Source organism: Mus pahari, chromosome 12 (assembly GCF_900095145.1).
Source record: "Mus pahari chromosome 12, PAHARI_EIJ_v1.1, whole genome shotgun sequence".
Classification (NCBI taxonomy): Eukaryota; Metazoa; Chordata; class Mammalia; order Rodentia; family Muridae; genus Mus; species Mus pahari.
This window is the reverse complement of record NC_034601.1, coordinates 271,944-296,633: the sequence shown is the minus strand read 5'-3', so window position 1 is coordinate 296,633 and position 24,690 is coordinate 271,944. Positions and strand designations below refer to the sequence as shown.

The following is a 24,690-nucleotide window of genomic DNA, read 5'->3' as shown; positions in this document are numbered from 1 at the left end:
GGACTGTTTGGCCGAGCAGTGGTGGCGCACGCCTTTAATCCCAGCACTCGAGAGGCAGAGGCAGGCGGATTTCTGAGTTCGAGGTCAGCCTGGTCTACAGTGAGTTCCAGGACAGCCAGGACTATACAGACAAACTGTCTCAAAAAACAAAACAAAACAAAACAAAAAACAACAACAAAAAAGGGGACTGTTTGGCCCCTCCTTGATCTCCATCTCTCTGCCCCTTCTCTCTCTCTCCCTGATCCCTTTATCCCCTTCTCCCCTCTTTCTCTATGTGTTCCTGGCTGCCTTTTCTCCTCTCTTCCTTGTACCTCTCCTCACCCACCCTTTCTTAATTACCCTTCCCATGCCCCCAAATAAACTCTATTCTATACTATACCCATTATATGGCTGGTACCTCAGGGGGAAGGGAAGCCTGAGTGGGCCGGCCTCAACATACTGCACCCTAGAGTTTATCCTCGGCAAAAACAAACAAAAAAACCCCAAACCACAACAATATCTTAATTTTTATCTCTAAGAATACAAAACGTGTGGTCTTCTTTCCAGATCTACTCCTTCAAATGTTCCCAGTGTTATTTCTGTGACTCATCAAACGCTCAGATCCCAACTCTGCCATCGTACAAGGTCCTCACTCTTACTACTCATTTTCTCCCTGACTCCTGGATTAGAGTGTTGCCTCTCGCTCTTATGAGATTAGAACTTCAGTCACTATCTAGGACCTCCGGGTGAAGCTGAAACCCGTTACCTGAACCCACCGGAGCCTCCCGCCCTTAGGGCTGCACTAGCCAGGCACGCAGCCTGAGCCCGGCGCTTTTTCCACCCACACGCCAAGAGAGGATGCCACCACACGGTTTTTCATTTATTTATGCATATGTCTACATGTATATTTACACACCAGGAGGGGGCATCAGATACCCACGGGACTAAAGTTAGAGATGCTTGTGAGCCACCATGTGGCTGCTGGGAACTGAATCCAGGACCTCTGGACAAGCAGCCACTGCTCTTAACCGCTGAGCCACTCCCCGTTACCACTCTTCATTAAACGCGACCACCACTACCCTCATCCCGAGGCTCCTCAGCACCTAACAGAATTCACGCAGCGAGCGCTATCACCGCGCAGCCAGCAAGACTACTCTCCCAGCTCGTGTGACCTCACACCGCCCGGAAACGTCGCAGAGGCCGTGGAAGGCCGGAAGCTGACCCTCATCCCGTTTTCCAAACTCGGACCACCTACACAGTCTTGCGCACGCGCACACCGTGCGCCTGCGCACTCGTCATTCTCTGCTCGCAAGCCTCAGGGCGCAAGCGCAGCCCCGCGCGGCTCTCGGTTAAGAAGGTGCGGCCCGCAGCGCGGGAGGTAGGAGGAGCTCGGCATCGGCCTAGAGTGGCCCGGTGTGTGTTGGGGGAGTAGTGGTGGGGGTTGTCACTTCCCGCGGTGTCCCCTCTTCTGCGAGGCCGGAAGGCGTCTGACTTGTCAGCCTTCGCCGGACGCCCTCCGATCTCGACCGGTCCGCGGTGGAGTGACAGGAGCTGCACTGGGTAGACGGGGGGCAGTGCCTGCCCGGAGGGAGGTAGGGACTGCCCAGCGATCAGAACCTTCTGTCTGGTTTTAGGGCCGTCAGGACGTTTTCCCGGGCAGACCCAGTCCTCTTCCGTGGGTCACCCGTAAGGGTAGGCGGGAGGGTCCACCCCGCCCGAGTCCATTCATTCCCTTAACGCCTGCTAGGAGCTGGTAGGCAGGGAGGGTGCTGAGGAGGCAGGAGTCCCCTACCCTCTGGAAGCTGGCAGCCTGGTGGAATCCGTTATGTCGTTTAGCAGATATTGATGGAACACCTTGTGACTTGATTGTCAGGAGAGATGTGGGGACTCAAGGCTAATGTGTTATAGAAATTTACACATCTAACACAATAAAATTCAGTTTGTTTTCGCCTAATGTTCCAGGCCCCTGAGAACTGAACTGACTCTCTCTCACTGCAGGCCTCTCCTTGCTACCATTTCTCTTCACTCTCCTCCCCCTGTATCAAACTCTTGGCAGTTCATGAATTGTAAGATGGGTACCAGATAGCCCAAAGAAAATACAAGGTAAATAAATGTCTGTCTAACTGATACACTGAACTTCACTAGCAGATAACTGAGTGAATAGAAACATAGGGTCTGATTCTCTGGAACCACACTGCCCTGCTATTTCAGAACAGTTCCTTACACTGCTTGTGGCTGATTGCTCACAATAAGGAAAAGCTGACAGTAGATTATATTATATAGTATTGCTGTAAGGATTAAATGGGCTAAAGATTTGAAAAGCAATTAGCATAGCGTTGGGCACATAAGCATTCAATAAATGTTATGCACTGCAAATGATTATAAGCTGTGACAGATGTCACTGTGGCAACCATGTGTGACAACATGGAGTGAGGAGGGGGAAGGAGCCCATGTGAAGGAGTTGGGGAAACTTCTATAAGATCATTGCATTACGTATTTGGAATGAATAGATTTCTGTCATTGGGTTATATAGGGAGGTGTGTATGTGTGTGTGTATTCTCATCTGTTGGCCAGATGAGAATGTTGGGTATACTATTCTATCACTGTTGCCCTTCTTGAGACAGGGTCTCTCACTGAAACCTGGAGCTTGCAAATTTTCAAGTAGTTTGGCCAACCATCAAGTTTCAGCAATCTTCCTGTCTCTGTCTCCCCTCCCCATCCTCAGCACTGGGCCTCCACATCTGGCAATTTTTTTTTTTAACATGGGAGCTGGATATCTAAACTCGGGTCCTTGTCCTTTTCAGTAAGCACACTTACCCTTACCCACCAAGCTATTTCCCCAGACCCAGATTATTCAGTTTTGATTTTGAACCCGAATATACTGTTTGCCCTAGTAAGCATTCATGCCTGTAAGACCCAGTCTTTTTCTTCAGGCAGCTTAGAGAGCTCTTATGGACTCAGAATAGAAAAAAGGTGGCCTTTCTCTCTCCTGAATATACAAGGATATATATATATATATATATATATATATATATATATATATATACCCTTTATCTCCTTATTTCAATCATTTTGCAGCATTTGCTGACTGTCCCATAAGCTGATCAGGTGACAGCTGGAGTCCTGAGGCCACTAGAGGAGATAAGCTCCCTGTATTTGGGGAGCATATATTTGGGTGGCAGCTGGTCTTCATATTTTTCTCCAATCTCAGTAAAAACCATGTGCGTGCGACTTGTGTGTGGTGTGTGATATGTCTTGTGTGTCATGTGCTCTGCACTGGGACATACTGTGGAACAAGTGTACTTGTAACCAGACTGTATTTGGAGACTCCTCATAGCTGACATCCTCTTGTACATCCTGGAAGAAATGACATAAAATGGCAGTAGCTGTCTAATTATACTTAGATGCTTTTGGTTTTTCAGATACAAAATTAGATGAACCTATGCCCTTTATCACTGTGGAGATCTTGGAGAATCACCTGATCACAGAGTTCACATGTGTTCTATCTCAGAGGCAGCTGTTGGACAACAAAATGTTCTCTCACTTGTGAAGTTTTTAAACAAGTTGTTTAACTACGGGTCCAAATTGAAGAAAGATATAAAAATCACATGGAGAGGAGATCAGTACTTTGTGTGCAGTTGTGCAAAGTCTCCAAGTAAATCAGAGAGAAGAGGAGCTGTAGTGAGGCCAGAGGTGTGGGAAGGCCTGAGTGGGCTCACACACGAGTTCCTCATCTGTGGACATGTTTCCAGATCGGTCCTCATTCCCCTAAAGACAACCCCAAAACCTTAAATCAGGTCGAGCGATGGAGGAGTCAGATGACCATTTCAAAGAACTCTGCGCCAGCTTTTTCCAAAGGGTGAAAAAAAGTGCGACCAAAGAAGCGTCAGGAGAGAGAACGAGGCAGAAGGCCTCCGGGCACACTCAGAACCGAGGCAAACGGAAAGAAGGCCGCCAAGTTGTCGCCAGGAACAAAGCCCTTCAAGGCCCTTCAGAGAAGAAATCTCGATTAGGCAGCCAGACCCCTAGGACTAAAAAGCAAGGGGCACCCAAATCGCAAGAAGGGGACCCAGCTCTCCCTGTGAATGGAAAGGGAGATGTTCTTGCTCCTACCCCAGATCAGCCTGTGTTGTGTGAAAGAGCACAGAGCATTCAGACAGGTAACCAGGCAGGCCCCACTGCCAGGTTTGGTTCCAGAAAGGAACCAAACTGATCAATGCTGTTGTTAACCAGGGCTCAGAAAATTTACTATGAAAGCCAGATAGCTGGGTGTGGTGGTGCACACATCTAATCTGAGCACTTGGGAGGCAGAGGCAGGGGAATCTCTGGGAGTTTGAGGCCAGCCTGGTGTCTACATACTGAGTTTGGGATAACCATGTCTATGTAGAGAGAGATTCTATCTCAAAAACATAAAAGGGCCAGACAGCAAATATTTTGTTGTTGTTACAGTTCACATATTTATATTACATTAACAATTGACTCTCCTTATCTATGGGATTCCAACTCTGTCAGACGGTAAACATTTGATAAATAATCTGTACTTAATATGTCCAGACTTTTTTTTTCTCGTTTTCATTCCCTAACAGACCTTGTAGCAACTATTTATATAGCTTTTACTTTATAGTGGGTATCACATTACTACATAGCTGAATTAAAGTACACTAGGTAAACACAGGTTAAATGTAGATAGGTAGTAATTTCAGGGACACCGAGAACTGATCTCCCCTAGATACTGTCCCCAATGGCAGCTGTAGTGGGGAAGCAGCGGAGGATGATGTGGAGGTGAAAGGGGCAGCCGCGTGCCGATGAAACTTAATGTACAGAAATAAGCCTAGCCTAGAACTAGTTTGCCGAGTCCTTTGTGTGTTCCCAAGAGTGTGTTTCGAGCTTTGTGCTCCAACAGCTTTTTGTGACTGTTTATGTCGTTGACAGTAGTCACGCCAGCATAAAAATAATGGCACCTTTAGTGTATGTGTGAATTGATTTTAAGGTAGGTACATTGGAATGGTCCAGCCAGTTTGGTTAGACCGAGGAAGCCTTCAGAGGATTCGCTGAAAGCTTCCTCAGCCATGTGCTTGATCTAACCCTTCACACAGAACTGAAGGCCAGACTTGCATGTAAGATGGGCTCTGCAGGCTCCTGGTTTCTGTTTCTAAGTTTTCCTCACCTTCTCTTCCTTACTGTAAAACAGTTCTAGTGTGGGTACAGAGTCTTTCATCCGTGGTCTAAAAGGCTGAGCTCCTGGAGTCTGCTGAAGGACTCTCCAGCCCTGCCCAGGCACGCTGGGCAGTCGGCTCTCTTTCTGCAGCTGGTGAAAAGGTCTCAGTGATTTGCACATGCATGCCTGCACAGTTGGTCTGTAGCTTCATGGGCTCCTAGATCTCCACTGAAGGCTGTAGGTGGATCTCAGGTTAAAACATGGGTCTAGGAAGAGATAAACATTTGTCAGTAGTATTTCTTTATTAATAATGTTATTGAGATACTGCTCATGACATAATTTTAAAGTATACAGTTGAGTGTGCCTAGTACATTCCGCACTGTGAAGCCATCACCACCACGACTTAACTCGAGACCATTTTCCTCACCCCCAGCAGAACCACAAGCTCAGCAGCAGGCACTGCATCCAGTATCCTTCTGCCATGAATGTGTGTTTGCATAGCCACAGTGAGTGGATGAACAGGTCCTAGTCACAAAAGTCAGGTCAAACCTGGGCTGACTAGTAAAGAACTTTTGGAAATTTGAGTCTGACCTATAGAACAAAAGCTGTGAATATTTTCTTCCTCGGCAGAGAGTGCTCCCAATGGCGGCTCCCAGCCTCTTCCTTCCTGTTTCACGACAACTGGTGTACCAAGTTCCTCCAAACCCAGAGCCTCAGAGCTGGTTCTGCAACGGATGAAGCAGTTCAAGAGAGCAGACCCTGAGCGCTTGAGACATGCCTCAGAAGAATCCTCCCTAGAGATTGCACTGGGAAACAATGTCCCAAGGAGCCCTCCAGAGGAGATAGTGGGAGAAACCGGTATGGTGAGCATGCTCTGCCTTGTAAGATAAGTTACATTGTGTACAAGAGGCAGTGGACTAAGTCCCTCCTTCATTTCTGTATACAGCTTTTCTGTCTGCTCTTTAGCTCACCTCATTGGAACTAGCCAAAGAATGGAGTGTCCCTGTAAAAGCTATTTATGTTTTATTTTCAATTCTGTGTACATTATGTATCTGCGGGTATGTATATGGGAGCATGGGTGCCAGTGGAGGCCGGGAGAGGGTGCTGGATCCCCTTGAGCTGGAGTTGCAGGCAGTTGTGAGCTGTCTGACATGGGTCCTGGAAACCAAACTCTGGTCCCCTGCAAGAGCACTGTGCACTGAGAAGCACCGAGCTGTCTCTTTCCTCCTGGTTTCTTACTGGACTTCCTCACAGGGTCTTGTCCTTCTTTTCCTGTCTCCCTTCTCACTCCCCTCCACACTGCTTATTATGAAGTTAAGCTTTTATCAAGAGTTGGATTTGTGGTTGTTTGTGTGTTTGTGTTTTAAACCACAGAAAGAACTGAGGAAATTGCTTAGTGAGCAAAGTGTTTTCTGTGCAAGCATGAGAATTTGAGTTCAAATCCCCAGCACCTACATCTGAGCATGGTGGTACGCACTGTGGTTCTAACCCTGGAGAGACAGACAGAACAGATATCCTGCATATCAGATATTTACATTATGATGCGTAACAGTAGGAAAATTGCAGTTATGAAACAATAAAATTATTTTATGGTTGGGGGGGGTCACCACAGAACGAGGGACTGTTTAAAGAGTAGCAGCGTTAGGAAAGTTAAAAGCTGACCTGCTCTGGGCTAAACATCTTGGCAACCATTCTTTTTTTTTTTTTTTTTTTGGTTTTTCGAGACAGGGTTTCTCTGTGTAGCCCTGGCTGTCCTGGAACTCACTTTGTAGACCAGGCTGGCCTCGAACTCAGAAATCTGTTTTGGCTTTTTTTTTTTTTTTTTTTTTTTTGGTGGCAACCATTCTTAAAAGGGTCTGTGAGCCGTGTGTGCCTAGAGGGTATAATGACCCTGCAGACAACAGGGATCTTCATCTCTGAATATGTACGAAAGGAAGAGATGGGTTTTGGGAACAGGGCTATCCACACAAGCCTGAGGACCCACATAAGGCTGAGCAGGTATGGAGAGTCCCCTGTAATCAATCCCAGGCTCTGGAGACAGATACAGGAGATCTCTAGGGAAAACTGGCTAGTGACACTTAACAGGATTGATGCGCTCCAGATTCAGAAGAAACCCTCCCCAGTGAGTTAAGTAGAGAGTGATCAACGACGACTACGACGACACTTGTGTTAGTTAGGGTTTTCCTTCCGTGAGCGGAACGGACACCATGACCAAGGCAAGGCTTGTAAAGGACAACATTTAATTGGGGCTGGCTTACAGGTTCAGAGGTTCAGTCCATTATCATCAAGGTGGGAACATGGTGGCATCCAGGCAGGCATGGTGCAGGAGGAGCTGAGAGTTCTACCTCTTCTCTGGAGGCTGCTAGCAGAATACTGGCTTCTAGGCAGCTAGGATAAGGGTGTTAAAGACCCCACCCACAGTGACACGCTTACTCCAACAGGGTCACACCTCCTAATAGTGGCACTCCCTGTGCCAAGCATGTACAAACCATCACTACATCCAATATCAACCTGTGGCCTACACACACACACACACACACACACACACACACACACACACACACGTATGTATGTACATATGTCCTGGGTTTGAGCTCCAATACCATAAAAGAAATAAGGCACGAAAATGAAATTGTGCTGTTTTTTGAGCTTCTGACAAGAGTTATAGACTGAAGTAATATTTGAGAACTTGGAAGTCATAAAGTCCCTACGGCACATTCTTTGTGCATCCAGGGTCTGCTCAGAGAGCTAGAACCACTCTATCCTTTGGGCTGATGCTGGCTCTTGATTGCCAGAGGCATTTTACACTATCCTGACTCAGTAGGAGGTCAGCATTAGAAGAGGCTAAGCTAGAGATGCAGAGTCCCAGGCTGGGCTCCACAAATCAAAGCCTACGTTTTAAGAAGCTTTCCAGGTACTGTGCATGCACACTGACATGTGGAAAGAGCTGTCCTCAGAGTCTGTCCCCCCACCACCACCCCACCCACCCCTGCCACCCCAGTGCTCACTCTGCCTACTCAGTGCCTGTGAGCAGACTGCAGAGTGCTGCTGGGTTAGTTTGACTGTGCTCTTCCCAGTGTCCATGATGCAAGAGCTATAGACATGACAGAGAGGCATAAGATGGTGGAGGCTGCCTGTTCTCATGGATCTTGGATGCTTCTCCAATCCGCAGAGTATAAACCCAAGCTCCATGCCACAGACAGCGATGCTGCAATGGCCCTGGCCTTAGAACAGGAGTTTAGAAGGGAGGAAGCGTCCTCGCACCATGACAGCCTGGAGGAGAAGGGGTTGTTCTTCTGTCAAATGTGTCAGAAAAACCTCTCAGCAATGAATGTGACCCGGAGGGAGCAACATGTGAACAGGTAGGGGCAGCAAGGCTTGTCCCCTTTGTCTGTCAGTGACCAGGACACTGCCAGCACTGTGGGCGTCTTGCTGTCTGGCATGGTGGTAGCACCTCAGCATCTTCAGTGTACCAGATTTTCCAAACAGCCCACTGAGGTGGGACCCTCACGGCGGAGCCCATCTACTTACAGGGCGCTAGGCCTCTGTGGCCCTGTCACCACATCAGTTTTGGGTTCCTTCTACCCCTCCAAAGGAACACGGTACCCTTGGAAGTCACTGTTGCCCTCCTCACTGCAGACTACGACTTCCCAACTGTCTGTCTGAAATGTGCACTCATGTGAGCAGTCACATGGTATTTGTGCTTTTGTGTCCATCCTCCATGGAACCGTGTCCCCAGAGCTCATCTATATGTGTGTCAGTGTGTCATCTCCCCACCCCACTCTTTTTAATGGCTAAAATCAGAGCCCATTGAATGGATAGAATGCATACTCTTCCCTGTATAGCCAGACACTTGGGTTCCCACTGTGTGGGTTTTGTGGTACAGCTGCTGTGAACGTGTGCTTCATGTTTGCTTTCCTTTCTCTGTGGCTTATACTTAGTGGAATTGCTGGATTGTTAGGTAACTCTGTTGCTCTGTCCTGGATTTCTTTAGCCACCTTTGCCAGCACAAACCTAAAGTTAGTGTCTGAGGCTGACAGCTAGGAGACATTCAGGTGGTATGAGGGGTCGACTTTTAGGCAACATGTTTACATGTCAATGTGGATCAAGTGTTTGCTATAGTTCTTGTTTCCTGAGAGGGTGGTTCTGTTTACTGACTTCCTGCAGATGCCTAGATGAGGCAGAGAAGGCTCAGAGACCTGCTCTACCTCAGATCCCTGACTGCCCAATATGTGGGAAACCGTTCCTCACCACCAAGAGCCGAATCAGTCACTTGAAGCAGTGTGCGGTGAGGATGGAAGTGGGTCCCCAACTCCTGCTTCAGGCTGTGAGGCTACAGACAGCTCAGCCAGAGGTAGACGGCAGCCCTCAGGTACCCAGGTAAGACAATGAAGGGGACCACATAATGGTGTTTCCACTCCAGTTAGACATTCCTTAGACAGTTCTTATGGAGTTGGCAAGAACAAGCTCTCTGGGATTCTGGCATGAGACATTCGAGGAAATTGGACGCAGTTGAGAAAGGATTTAGGAGCACGAGGAGTTTGCATGCAGATGGGGCCATCCATGCAGAGAATTGCTGTGCTTCCTCGAATCCTTTCTGAGATGTTGCCAGTCTATAATCCTGCAGCGGCCACTCTAGCCCATCCAAGAACGTGGTATTTGCTTTACTTTATGTCTTAGTTGTGCATTGTGTTTCCACTTCAGGGTAGCTTCATTTTCATGCTATTAACGTCAGATTGTTAAACACAGTTGAAAGAATTGACTAGGCAGAACTATAGGAATGTATGTTATTCTCTGAGAATCTTATACAATGTTTTTTTCATATCACCCCCGTCCTCCAAAGAATGTATTTTTTAATTTGCACAAATTAAAAATGCCCGTGTATTAGACTAGGAGGCTTTCCTAACAGCTGGGAAGTGGTCCTCAGCATGCAGATGCCAGGTGGGCAAGCAGCAGAGGGTCAGCTCTGTTCACTGTCCCTGATCTGAGAACAACTAAGTTGACTCCGGCTTTCAGGGAACAAAGGTGGCATGAGCATCAGCAGATGTATGTGGGAAGCTATCGACGCTAACCACTACCTGCACATGAGTTCTCAGCCGCTGGGCTGAGCCGCAGCTGAGGTCACAGAGGGCAGAGGAGGTTCTTCAAGCCAGGGAGTCTGTGTATATTTAAGACATCCATACTAACACTGTAGGGCAGGAAGCCTTGAGGCCTTCTAACAGACATTTAGCCTATTGCTTGCCTCACAGATGAAACATGTATACCTTAAAAATACCTCCAAAGAGTGAAGCCTGTGATTGGGTTCTCCTAGGAAGCTGGTGGGGAGGGAGTCCCATAAGGAAGGGACTTTCCTCTGAGTGGGCTTTAAACATTCCTCTACTAAGACCACACCTTGCATTTGGGCTTCAGAATATTGAATATTGAGGATTTCCTGGACAGAGCACACACGCTGACCTGACTTGAGTGCCTCCTTGCCTGCCCTCTCCTTACTTGTTTACTTGCTTGCTTGCTTCTTCACAGCCCCAGTCCTGCCACAGCTAGTCACACATGGCTCCTGGCTCCTGACAGCTCCCCACCCCTCCCCCATACAGTTAGCTGAGTTAGGGATTGTTTACATCTTCCAAAGTGACTCGAAAATATCTCCAATTTTCCCTGTCTTGCAGGGGATTGTGAGCTTTTGTGAAAGCCTGAATTAAGACAACAACTGCAGGCCAGGCTCTCAGAATTGCTTCCTACCACGCATCTATTTGTCCAGCTGCTGGGACTAACTCAGAAAATAGAGCTTTCTTTCCATCCAGAGAGCCCTTACATACACCTCTGTAAGGCAGTGGCAGGCCAGCTTAGGGAGGCTGGTTGGTGGCGACCGAGTGGCCTTATGTAGAGGTGCTGCTGTAGCCCTGGAGGAAGGAGGGGCTTCTTCGTGGCTGGGACTGCCTCGTAGGGGTTAGGGGTGGGTCTGAAGTGTCAGTGGGCAGAACTTATTGGCTATCGAGAGCCTACTTGGAGCTATAGACTACTAGGGTTTGGTCATATCTAGGTACAGAGGTTCCACAGGTGGCCGAGAAAGCACCTAGGCCCACCGCTGTCTGCCTTGTGCTGAATTTCCAGGTTTGGAGGGAATGAGCTCACAAGGAATCAGATGAGCACAGGGAAAGCCCAGGCAGCTGTTGGTTCATTACAGTGGTTCTGTCCCTCTTGTTTCTTGTAAGATAGAAGAGAGGCCCAAATTCAGAGCACTCACTGACCTTTCTCTATGGCCACCCTTTAGTTTCAGCAACCATGTTGGAGGGTTGAAACGGAAAGGAGCCACCACCAAGAGGGAGCCAAGGAGGAGGAAAGTCAATGAGCCTGAGGCTCCGTCTGAAGATCTGCTGGTGGCCATGGCTCTGTCTCGCTCTGAGGTGGAGCACTGTCCAGATGTGCCCCCACTCAGACTGGAAAGTGCTTTTTCTGAGAAGATACGGCTAGGAACAGGTACATGTGACTGAAGCAGGGGCCTGGGGAGGGCTTGGTGGCCAGTGCTGTCTGAGAGTTACCATGGCCACTCCTAGGATAAGCGGTCAGAGCCATTGCTGACTGAGTCACTTCTGTTTGTCTCTAGAGAAGAAAAGTCGCAAGAAGAGACCCCCAGTGTGTCCCCCACAGTTGGTAACCCAAGACTCTGAGACCACAGGTAGACAGATCGAGGATCGTGTTGCCCAGCTTCTGTCCGAGGAAGTAGAACTGTCTTGCACCCCACCACTTCTTGCCAGCAAGATTTTTAAGGAAGACTTGGAACCTGCAGGCTGGCGAGCACAGCTGCCTGAAGGGAAGCAGAACTTGCTGTGGGAACTCAGCGCCCTCACAGGAGCCTGGGCTGAGGAGTCCTTCTACACAGTGGGCCTGTTTCCTCCAATTGTGTCCCAATGCCCTACCAAGGTGAGCCCTGCTCCTCCAAGTACATAAGTGGATGGGCTTTGGGTGGTCTAGAAATGTAACCAGATACCAGATACCAGGGCTGAATAAGGAGGGGTCTAGTAAGTGGGATATGGAGGAAGCAACAGAGGCACATGATGTACCTCACTGTCTCTGTGGCAACTCAGTAGCACTTCTAAGAAAATGACTTTGGTCCCCAATTCAACACAGTCCTCATCTAAAATGCAAAGTCCAGGCTTAGCCAACCCTGCATAGATCCTAAATTCTGTCTGAGAAAGAACCTTGAAACCTACATCCTGCATACATACTACATACAACTGCTAGATGTAAGTTGATATTCACCAAAGTGGGCGACTGATTCCAGGGGACCCTTCTGGTAACTGGCCCTCTGTTCACTTGAGGGCATCAGGTAGACCTGAGCTGTAACAGAAGCTGCCAACACAGTGAGGTTTTCCAGGATGCTGCTGGCTGCGAGGGTAGCCCTGTCCTAGCTGTGCATGTGTAGGGTGGCTTGGGAGAGTATGTGTCAGTGACAATAACCACACAATCATTAGCTATTCAACTTGTTTCAGGAACCCCAGCTACCACTGGAGCTGCCCAAGCAAGGAAAGCCAAGTCCACGACGGCCACCTGCTTCCCAGAGCAGCCTTCCTGTGAGCCACAGCCCCAAGAACCAACTGCTATCCTCTAGCCAGAGGGAGCGTCAAGCCCTTCAGGACCTTGTGGACTTGGCAGTGGAAGGGCTGAGCTCTAGCCCATGGCCCAGGAGTCAGGGCGTACCCACAGGTGGGACATTGGGCATGTTGTGGCGGCACTGAGGTCGGTGGCACTAGAGCATGGACGACTGGGAGGCTCTGCTCTTCTCCTTCTCCATTCAGTGGAAAGAGTGCTTTTGTACTTTGCCTCAGGGATGAAGATGATGCAGAACATTTGTGTCTTTCACAATCATTCTTAAACGTTAGCTCAGGACAGAGCTTCCTAGGCTAATCTGGCTGTCTTACAATCCTCCTACTTCCCCATGTTGGAGAGGGATAAAAACAACGGGGAGGGTTGCTTTAAGTAAAGATGTCCTTAAATAACATGTGTACAGCCAAACCTAGGGTTGAGACTGCCTACTTGGGAGATGACATCCTTCTGATCTACAAATCCTTCTCTTAGGGTTGGACTTGGTACCTGGCAGCCTTCCGCTGACGGGGTTTGTCCTGCCATGTAAGAAGACCCTTAAGAAGGATGACAGTGCCTCAGTAAGTACGAAGGCTTCTGGGCCACAGTGACTTGGTGGCTCTGCCCTGGCTCTGTGGTGTTTGTCAGATGTATACCTTGACACACGTGGTAGAGCTGAGAGCCCCAGGACTCCTGTCTCTTTTCTTGGGTCATTGCCACAACGTCTTCTGCCATTGCTGTGCCTGGATACTTTAGGTTTCCTCAGTAGCCAGTACCCAGAGCTGCTCCAAGTGACTGCCTCATCCAGGCTTCTGGTTTTTCTTTTTCTTTTTCTTTTTCTTTTTCTTTTTCTTTTTCTTTTTCTTTTGGTTTTTCGAGACAGGGTTTCTCTGTGTAGCCCTGGCTGTCCTGGAACTCACTCTGTAGATCAGGCTGGCCTCGAACTCAGAAATCCACCTGCCTCCACCTTCCAAGTGCTGGGATTAAAGGCGTGCGCCACCACAGCCTGGCTGTTTTTTTGTTTTGTTTTGTTTTGTTTTTTTTTTTAAGACTTATTTATTTTATTTATATGAGTATACTGTAGCTGTCTTCAGACACACCAGAAGAAGGCATCAGATCCCATTACAGATGGTTGTGAGCCACCATGTGGTTGCTGGGAATTGATTTCAGGACCTTTGGAAGAGCAGTCAGTGCTCTTAACCACTCTGTTTTTCATACTTGTTTCTTAGTGGTTTTCTTCACTCATTAAGAACTCACTGTGTCCCTTCTGTGCGTGGATTATGGGGTGAGCTCTAGCTACCAATCCAGTGTACTGTGTGACCTTGAAAAATGAGTATTTCATAAAGTTGGTGTCATTCCATAAGGACCCTCTTTTTTTTTTTTTTTTTTTTTTTTTTGTTTTGACCCTCTTTTTTTTTTTTTTTTTTGGTTTTTCGAGACAGGGTTTCTCTGCCTGCCTCTGCCTCCTGAGTGCTGGGATTAAAGGCATGCGCCACCACGCCGGCCATAAGGACCCTCTTATGCAAAGGGCCATTTGGTGATGTTCTTGCATGTAGCTTGGAAGTACTGGGTTCCTGAACATCTCAGGCTCCGAGTCCTGTGCATGCAGAGCGTAGGAGGTGGGAGGGTGTCTTTATCCACCACTGTCCTTCTCCATAGGCTGGGGGATACACTGTTAGAGAGAACCTGGGAAAGGAAATAGCATTTGCCATTCTGGCTCGGTGATGTCTTCAATGTAACCCAAAGGTATAACCTTGTGCCTCTGCGTGCATCCTGGAGAGGAAAGCTTAGCTCTGGCTCTTGGTCTGCCCAGTCATGGGAAGTTAGCAAAGTGATGGAGGGAGCTCACAAATCTCTTCCTCCTCCTCTTACAGCTCTCCCTTGGGTTATTGGTGGCAGACTTTGGGGCCATGGTCAATAATCCACACCTGAGTGATGTCCAGTTCCAGCTTGACAGCGGAGAGGTGCTTTATGCACACAAGTTTGTTCTTTATGCACGATGCCCACTTCTTATTCAGTATGTAAGTATGCAGGGCTGGGAGCCCACCACTTCCCCTCCCTCTCCCTTTGTTTTTATCCTCCCTCCATTTGTATTTGCATCATTGTGAGTCTCCCGATCACCGTCTCTCTGTATTGGAGCATAATGTTCTTGCTTCAGTCTCACATTATAGGCTTGAGCCACCACACAGGAATCCAGCACACTGCTCAGCCTATGTCAGGAATTCCCAGACACAAGAGTGTGTGACAGACACAAGAGTGTCTGATCTTTTAGTACTGCAGGGTGATATTATCAGCTGCAAATGTATTGGGCCATATTCATCTCTATCCTGGACTCGTGTGTAACTGGACTTTTATCTACTTTGTGGGTTCTTTTTTCCCCCTTCCACCCACCTAACACTGGGTAGGAGAGAAAAAAGGGTAGAGGGGAAAGGGGGTGACCATATCATTAGACTACTTCCTGCTGATTGGGGCAAGTTTGATCTTCACTGCCAGCATGTCTCATTTCTTCTTTCCATATCTTCACACATGACTGTCTGACAAAGCACAGCCACCAGCCGGCCGGCCCCTTGTATTGTGGCTCTAGCATTTCTATATCCTCTAAAAAGTCTTCAGGGTTCCTAACAAGGCCACTGCAGAGTCAGGGCAGTCATAGTCAGCTGCCATGGACCGTCTGAAGCAGCCCACATCCTACACCTGGGATTAAAACAAAAGCATCCTTATGTTTCTGTGTTTCAAAGAAACCAAAATTCTCACTATACTCAGGCAACCCGTAGACCCAAGTCAGATATGCTTAGAGTCCATGATACCTCTGTCAAATGGAAACTGACCTTAAACATCCCTCCTAATATGATTTTGTAAACAAACATCCAGACTACAGAATCTGGCCAAGACTGCTCCCCACCCCTCAGGATCTCAGGCTGTCTAAGAGGCTAAAGCCAGTCTCTGTCCCCACCTTCAGGTAAGTGCTGAAGGCTTCTCTGCCGAAGAGGACGGGAATCTGACCCAGCGTGTCCTGCTGAGTGATGTGAGCTCAGAGGCCGCCCATGCATTTCTGAACTACCTCTACATGGCGGACACTGACATGCCTCCCAGCCTGGTTCTGGATCTGCGTTCCCTGGCCCTAAGGTAGGATTGTCCTTTCCATCCACTCTACGGCTGTCCTTTAGAGCTGGTGACATGGACCGGGAGATTGGTATCTCAAGGCGGGTTGTGCTGCCTAAGGCCAGGGCTAAGCCCGCCAAAACTTCTTTATATCTTTTAGTCCCAGATTTACACCAGCAGCCCTGAATAACACATGGTAGTGGCTAGAATGGATGCTTGCAGGGTGCTGAGAGCTGGGTGGGGAATTATACTTGGCATGGTGAGATGGTAGCCAGGGCTTCAGACACCTCATGCAGCCCCTCGACTGCCCCCCCCCCCCAAGAGTTACCCCGCATCAGCTAGGCACCCTTCCTCCTCACTCTTCCCAGGATGTGCGCATCCTTGTGCCTCTTTGAAAAGCTCAGAGATGGAGGCTTGTGATATACCAACTGGGTTTCAGAGCCTTCTGATAGGTGCTCAGCCAGGCCTGCCAGCAGTTTTGTCTGCTGTGGTTTTTCTCAGGCACAGTGTCTTGAGGGCAAGTCATTTGTCATTTGTCATTTGTCATTTGTCTCAGGGCAGCTTGTGCTGCCTGGGTTTGTAGCCCTAACCAGCTCCTGTGACTGCCAGATGAGCCCGATGCACCTTCAGTCTGTCAGCACCAAAGTTAAAGCATCATGGGTGCTGGCCAGAGTGATGCCCAAGTACATTCTGGGACAAGGGGAAAGGCCACAGGGGACATCCTTGTTCCTCTTCCTGAGCTCTGCTCTGGCCACCTGTCCCCTGTGTAAGTACTGATAACGTGTGTCTCCCTCCCATCGCAGGTTTGGTGTGAGTGACCTTGTTCAGCTGTGTGAACAAGTGCCCGCTGTGGTGGACTTAGAGGGAGACCAGCCGGAAGAGGCCAGTGAGGACTGCGAAAGCCGAGCAGAGACTTTCCAGGAACTCCTGAGGTCGGTGTGGGTCGACGACGACGAGGAAGCAGAGACTCTGCTGAAACCTGAAGTCTGTGAAGAAGAGAGAGAAAGAGTGGATGAAGCAGAAATGGAAGAGATATACGAATTTGCAGCTACACAGAAGAAGCTTCTCCAGGGGGGGAGAGCAGCAGACCCAGATGGGAGCACTAACCCGCACGGGGAGGACAACACGGTTTCTGAGCCTTCCCTGGCAGCTGACCAGAGTAACAGACAGCTAGAAAATCCAGAACACATGGAGTCATCTGGGTTAGGCAAAGAAGAGGCACTAGCCAGCTGGGCACACGAAGGGCATTCCACTCCGCTGCAGGACCAGTGCCCAGACCAGGCAGGGAAAGCAGAGGCCCAGGATGCACTAGGGGAGGCAACTAACCACCCCAGCTTCTACAGCCACCACGGGAGGAGCAAAGAGTGCTTTCTTCTGCACCCAAACAAGGCCCATGGCTGCAAACAGCTCCTTCCATCAAATCCAAGAGTGTTATCTAAACTGTCACAAATGACACTTGGTCATGAAGAACAGAGTGACCGTGCCAGAGAGAGGCAGGCAGACATGGCCCAACCACCTACTCCACACCCCTGCAGCCTTCTGTCACAGTCTTCTGTGGGTGGAAGTCCCAGCCAGTCATGGCTTCACCTATACCACACAAGTCATTTGTCCCCCTCAGTGTCCCAGTCACACAGTAGCATTTCCAGGGTGGCGTCCCCAAGGTCACTGTCTCCAGTCACACCAACTAAGCAGAGGAGGAACAGTAACATTCCCACATTCCAGAAAGACGCTGACCACCACAGAGGCCAACAAAGTAGCCCCATATCGGGACACAGAAATAGGGGCATCCTGATTTCCCCAGCAAAGTCTCCACCCATTGACCTGACACAGTCGGTACCGGAGCCCCTGAGCCCCAGGGCCCAGGATCCTCTGCATCACGTGAAGGAGGAGGACGAGGTCATCCTGTTACTAGATTCAGATGAGGAGCTGGAGCACACCAAGACAGAGTCAGTTTCTAAAGATTCCCCAGAAGGAAGGTCCTCTGAACTGTTTTCAGTCATTGATGTTGAAGAAGATCACGACCATTTCCAAAGCCCACTGAAGAGAGAGGCCAGGTTACAGCATGGAGGGGAAGGACAGCTGGGGAGCCAGTCTGCGCTGGGCCACAGAGACATCCCCTGGCTGCTCTGCAGCCAGAAGAACAGCCTGGATGAGGACAGTGCTACAGACACCTCTTGGCTGGTGCCTGCCACTCCAGGGGTCAGCAAGAGTCGTGATTGCTCATCACAGACCCAAATCAAAAGCCTTAAGACCAGGACTCCGTCAGATGAGACTGCTCAGCAAACACCGAGACCTAACTTAGAACGCAGGACCATGCTGGAAGCAGCCCAGCAGTTCTCTGTGGTCATGCCACACACACAGCCTATTACTCTAGGAGCCTTTGACAGTGGAAGACAGCCCTACAGAAGCCCCTCCCATCCCTATCCCAGGCACCACAGACTCTCTTCTTCACAGCCATCATGTCCTGGCCCTGATTTTACCAGATGGTCCCAGAAATCCTCTGCACCTAGACCATGCCTGCCAAATCCGCCTGCAGCTGATGACGTGGTAGAAGTTGGGGACAGTGATGATGAGCAGGAGGTGGCTTCCCATCAAGGAAACGGCAGCCCCGTGCTAGATGGTGACCCCCCGGGTCCCATGGGTGACTACTGTTGGAATGAGCCTCTCTCACCAATTCCAATTGACCACTTGAATCTGGAGCGGACCGGCCCCCTGACCACAAGCAGTCCCAGCAGTCAGGCCCTGGAGGCTCTGCACAGTGATGACTGCCACTCCCCAGGACTTGGTACCACCCCCATCCGAGGAAGCTGTGGTGCTCTGAGAGAGTCTCAAGAGCAGTCCTCACAGGCTGGCTCTCCAGAGAGCAGCAAACTGAGTGTCCTCAGCCAGGCTCTGTGGGACGACTGGGATGAGGAGGAAGGACAGGCTCCAGAGGCTCCACCTGTGGCCCAAATGCTGAGTGCCAGAACTCGGAAGCCAGACAGGCCAGAGACACCAAGTGAGTGGCTGTGAGGCCTGAGAGAGGTCTTGACCTATACTGTGGAGGTGGGGGTAGAAAGCTGAAGGGCTTGTTCATCTGGGCAAGACCCTGCCTTTGGTCTCCCCCCCCCCATAAAGTAGGAGACACGGCTGTCTCCCTAGGCTGTACTAGTACGTATATAAGCAGCAAGCCAGCCTTTCCCAAGCCTGCCTGGATCTCAGCGAGTGCATCTGTTCAAAGCCCCTTTCAGTGAGCTCTTCCAGAACACTGACTCAGCACCTAGCGGTTAGAGCTGTCAGAGGCATCACCTTAACATGCGCACAGTGAAGCTCCTTGAAAAGTTAAGTCCATGTGTTAAAGCTCTGGCTCAGTGGTAGAGTACTTAGTGTACATGAGGCCCTTAAGTTCAGTTCCTGTACCACATGAACACAGAAGTTCAGTACACACACCCGGGTGTGCTGACATGTGCATGTAACTCTCGCACGCAGGAGGTGGAGGCAGGGGGAGCACAAGGCCCAGGTCACTGGCAGCAGTGAGTGTAGCAGTGAGTTTCATGCAAACACTTGCTGTCTTTAAACATAGTTGACTGTACTGGCTGGCATATGCCTTTTAATCCCAGCACTCTGGAGGCAGAGGCAAGCATATTTCTGTAAATTCAGGGCAGCCTGGTCTTCAGAGTGAGTTCTAGGACACTCATGCCCACACAGAGAAACCCTACCTACCCCCAAATTAAGAATAGAATTACCATAATCAGTCTAGGTAGGGTGATGTACATCTGTAATCCCAGAACAGGACTATAGAAGCAGGAATATCAAGAGTTTAGATCAGCCTAAAGTACACGGCATGACAAAACTTTATCATGGTGTCCAATCTCCAGACCCCACGTTAGAAGCTGGGCTTGGTCACACACAGTTGTGATCCCTACATGGGGATCCCTATAGGGACATCCATGGGGCTCACTGGGAAGCCAGCCTAAGAGCTTCTCACGATTGTACACACACTCATACACACAACACGAGTAATACCACAGAACCCAGAAACTCTAGTCTCACTTATCCAAAATAGTTGAAAACTGGGATTCAAATAGATAATCATTCATTCCTAAGAACACTAGTCACAGCAGCCAGAAGATGAGAAAAACCCAACACAGTGGGATGTTGCAGATTGACACGTGCTGCCTGTGTAAGACTTAAGATGTGACTTAAGGTCACAGGAGCTAGTCACACTGGTCACTCATTTCTTTCCATAAAATACATAAAGAGGGTTGGAGCTTTCCCAAGGTGAAGGCGAGGCAGACTACTCACCACATACAAGGTTCTCTTTGGATTGAGAACCAGGTTGCCCAGTAATGTAAACACTAAGTGGTAGTTAGTTCACTTTAAACTTTTTATTTCAATCTCATGGTTTTTAAAGAAATGGACAGTGTACTATGTATAGCACAGTGAGTACTTAGCATGCATGGTGGACTCCACCCAGCACCCAGACACAAAGCTCAAGTGAGGAAGGTGTGGGGGAGTGTGACCCCTGGCCCCACCCCAGACAGAAGGATTTTACTTCCCATACATTCCAGTCTTTCAGAAAAGTGCAAAAGCCACAGCCTCCTGGCAGGGAGGACAGGTCACTAGCTCTACTGGGCCACCATGTGGTCACAGCCATGCTGAAAGGGAGTGGAAGCAGCCACCTGCTGCTTCCTTCTTAAATCCCCAAGGGTACTGGGCTGATGACACCCTCCAGTGGTTTGAGAACCCCAGCACCCCACTGTTTCTGTTACAGGGGTGCCTGCAGTACAGAATTTGCATTTCTCACCAGGTCCCAGGCAATACTCAGAACCACTGCAGGAGACTGGAGACTCACATGAACTTTGGTCTGAGTCTGAGGCAGACTTCCAGGCCTTCTAGGCAAACACAGAAAGATGTCAGGAGGCGTCTTCAACCTCTGCAGACAAAAGGAGAGGGCTGGCTAGCTCTTCCCATCAGTCTTTTGTCTGTAGGGTTTTTGTTATTGTTTTGAGGCAGGGGTCTCCCTCAGGGTTCCAGGCTGGTATGAATTTATAGTAATCCCCCTGTCTCAGCTTCCAAAGTCCTGGAGTTCCAAACGTGAGCTTCAACCCCAGCCTGTGGTTATAAGCAGGGGGCGTTTGGCTGTGTTTGGCTCAGGCTTTCCTGGACATTGAGGAAATTCTTTTCCTAAACTCAGTTTTGAACCACTAGACCTGGCATCTCCATTAATCTTTTGTTTTTCCAGACAGCCCTGACTCTCCTGGAACTCACTTTGAAGACCAGGCTGGTCTCGAACTCAGAAATCCACCTGCCTCTGCCTCCCAAGTGCTGGGATTAAAGGCGTGAGCCACCACGCCCAGCTACAATGTATGACCTTTTATAACTGACTTCTTAGCACGAAATTTCAAGATTCACCTCTTTCCTTCTTTATTATATCTAAATACTGTATCCATTCATCCATAGTAGACATTTGGGCTGTTGTAATTAATCCTGCTTTGTGTGGACATAAATTTCACTTCTGGTACAATTAGGTCCAGGATTGTGGGTCATGCTGTAACTGTGGTTAGCATTTTGAGGAACTACCACACTTTCCCCACAAGATACAGCTTCATATTAGGTCCCCACCAAGCGTGTGTGAGGTGAAAGTTCCAGTCCCACTCCCCACCCCCACCCCTACCAACACACTTCATGTTTCTGGTCTGGTGGCTCTGAAGTGTTACTGCAGTGTGTTGGACACCTGACGGCCCCTGCTGAGTGCCTTTTATGTATCTTTTATGTAGTTTAGTGGCCATTTGTGTATCTTCTTTGGAGAAATGCTTGCCCTGTCCTTTGTTTATTTATAATTATATTGTTTTTTCTTTCATTTATTTATTGTGTGTGTGCATGCAGAGGTCAGGAGACAGCAGTGGGCGTTGGTTCTCCCCTTTCCCTGTGTGGTTCCCAGGAACTGAACTGAAGTTATCAGCCTCGGGGCTGAGCACCACTGCTCACTCACCTACCTCTCCCTAGCCTACATTGTCTTTATTGTTGAGATAGGAAATTGAGATGAGTATGCTAGCTTGAGAATTCTCAGGGCTGGCTGCCAGTTGTCTCTGCTGTCACTACACGTCAGGATATTCTTATGTGAGATTGGATGACATGCTGGGCTGTTGTGCTAGAAGGCCTCAGAGCCTGCTCACCAGCGTTACTGTCGTGTACATGGTGGTGTTCTTGATAACTGCTGTATCCTGCCTTCCAATGGGAAGGAACAGCTCAAACGGGGAAGGTGGTCTCCTTGGGCACAGTGTTAGTTGCGGTCTGTCCTTTTCCATGGTGACACTTCCAGGGCAAGAGGTGGTAGCAGACCCATGCCTCTTACACTAAGTCTCGTGCTTCTCATGTTTTATCCAGAAGGTGCTAATCAGAAAAAGAACTTGCCTCCCAAAGTGCCTATAACTCCAATGCCAAGGTATTCGATCATGGAGACCCCGGTGCTGAAGAAAGAACTGGACAGGTTGGTAGTGTTTCTCCTGTGAATAACCAGGCCCAGGAAGTAGAATGACCCAGCACCTGGCCCTTCAGGTCTGGGAGACGCAGCTGGCCCTTAGCTTGGGAGGGAAGTTCTGCAGTTTGATCTGCCCAGGGTTGAGTAGGGTAAGTGGCTGGGCTTTTCTTAACTCTTACCAGATGTGAGCTCCAGAAAGCTAACAAACGAGATGCCTGTAGGTCTCCCTGCTCCATGCTGGTGGAAATGGAGCCCTAGCCGTGCTGGTGGAAATGGAGGCCTACTGTGCCAACCAAGTAAGGAGACTTCATTTTGTAAAGCAGTGTGGAAACCACCCCATCCCAAGCGCTGCGGCTCCTCGGTCTCCGGTCCTCGGTGAAGTCAGTGCTCTCACTGTCCCGGGACACTGTGGGGACATCTCTGGCGCGGATAGCCTTTAGGGAGGCTTAGTTGGCATGTGGCCACATGGCTGGTTTTGCGTGCCCGAGAGAGTCAGGCTTGTAAGATTTCCATCCACTCAAGCCCATTACTTGGCAGCGGAGTGTGGTGACAGGGCTGCACTGTTGGACGCTGAAGTTCATCTGTTTCCACACACAGGTTTGGAGTCCGTGCTCTGCCCAAACGCCAGATGATTCTAAAACTGAAGGAGATTTTCCAGTACACTCACCAAACTCTGGAGTCGGACTCTGAGGATGAGATCCAGTCGTCCCAGATACCCGCAGAGGTACCTTGTAGCCAGGCATCTGCCACTGAGACCTGCAGCCCTTCAAGGTCAGGAAGTCACACCCAGCTCAAGGTCACTGCAGGTCTTAGGACTCAAAGATCCGAGGGCCCTGCTAAAAGCAAGAGCCGTCAGCATCAGGAGAAGCAGCTCAGTGAAAGTATTTCTCACCCGAGCAGGTTGCCCCCTGGGGGGCCTTCACATCCTGATGGTGACACCCAGCTCCCAGCCTCCCAGGAATCCATGGCTACCTCTGTGGATGGCAGTGACAGCTCCTTCAGCTCTAAAAGGTAATGGAGGCAGCAGGGTCAGTCACATCATGTGTCCTTTGAGTGGTGGGTCTGAAAGGGCATTAAGGAAGCGTAACGGCTAGTGTCCAAAAGTACACTGATGTCTGGGCTTCTCTAGGAAGCCCACATGGCTCAAACGTCCATTCCCCGAGTCTCCACAGGCCTAAGGAGCACTGTAGTTTCCTTATATACCTGAGCTTTCTGGAAGGGGCTGGAGGAGGCAGGTCCCACCTAGACTTGCCTGGCCAGGGAACCAGGAACCACAGAGACCTTAGGACACCATCAAGGAGTCCTGTCACATGTCAGGCCCAACAGACCCATGAAAATAGTCATTCCCTCAGAGGGTTCCTGGGCTTGGGGGCTGTAGAAAAGGGTGTCGCATAACGTCCTTGTTCTTCTCAGCTCCTCTGGTGAGTTTGGAGCCGCCTTTGAGTATTCAGGTGAAGACAAGGATGAAGAGGTCAGGGTCACTGCATCACAGGTGGCAATCCAGGCCGCAGACACAGAGGAGGCAGTGAGACGTTACATCCGCTCCAAGCCTGCCCTGCACAGGCAGATCCTGAGGTACCAGCCTGTGGAGCTGGCTGAGCTGCAGGCTGAGCTGAAGCGGAATGGCATCCCTGTGGCCATGGGCAAGCTGCTGGACATCCTGGACGCTCAGTGTGTCACCTTCACCACTGCTGCAGCCCGGAAGGAGAAGCTTAAACACAAGAGACGGCAGCCCTCAGGCCGAAAGAAGAAGGATCAGAAATGACAGGCCTCCACCCAATAGACCTGCCAGAGGGCCTGGGCACCTGGTGTAAGTCAGGCCTCCACAGTATGTCGTAGGATATGGGCCTGTGTCTGTGTAAAGGACAAGAACCCCAGCGTACTTTCCTGTACTCCAGCTCCGTGTGTCCCCCTCGGACTAAGAGCAGACCCTCCCCCCTGCAGTCAGTGCCAGTTCTCCCCCTTTGGCCCAACCATCCAACGTGGTCCTGAAAGGCAGTGGGCCACAGCAGCGACCAGAGCAAGACCCGAGCCTCCTTCACTTGCCTTTCTGTGTCCAGCACACTCACGCCCAACTGCCCTATAGTAGATTCTGGGACAGGCATTGGGTCCAGCCTTCTCAGCATTGAAACCAGCCCAGCCACCATGGCAGACCAGATAACACTGTCACCAGCGTCCTACAAGTAGGGCCCAGCACAGCTATGAAGACCCCTAAAGTAAGCATGTTGTTTGTGGGCTCCACCTATTTGTGTTAAGCCTCCTTGACCCAGTGTGGACTCTGGGACCAGAAAAAAAACACAAAAGTTTGGGTTTTCACAGTCTGTGAATGTCCTTGTGTGTTTTAAATACAGTGAAGTTGTTTTATATAATGTGCAATAAAAACAAAGAAGACTTTATTTAAAAATAAATA

The 24,690-nt window shown here is 49.5% G+C and overlaps 1 protein-coding gene across 1 annotated transcript; it reads left to right on the top strand.

Moving 5' to 3' along the window:
* Nucleotides 1-2,403: 2,403 nt before the first annotated feature.
* On the top strand, nt 2,404-24,690 carry Slx4 (SLX4 structure-specific endonuclease subunit). The gene is made up of 15 exons (XM_029544736.1): nt 2,404-2,408; nt 3,754-4,139; nt 5,768-5,995; nt 8,310-8,499; nt 9,305-9,517; nt 11,406-11,611; nt 11,739-12,055; nt 12,625-12,838; nt 13,211-13,296; nt 14,590-14,736; nt 15,675-15,841; nt 16,621-18,815; nt 22,187-22,289; nt 22,878-23,291; nt 23,694-24,690. Exons 1-15 carry the CDS (start codon nt 2,404-2,406, stop codon nt 24,043-24,045), a joined length of 5,223 nt encoding a protein of 1,740 aa, XP_029400596.1. The 3' UTR covers nt 24,046-24,690.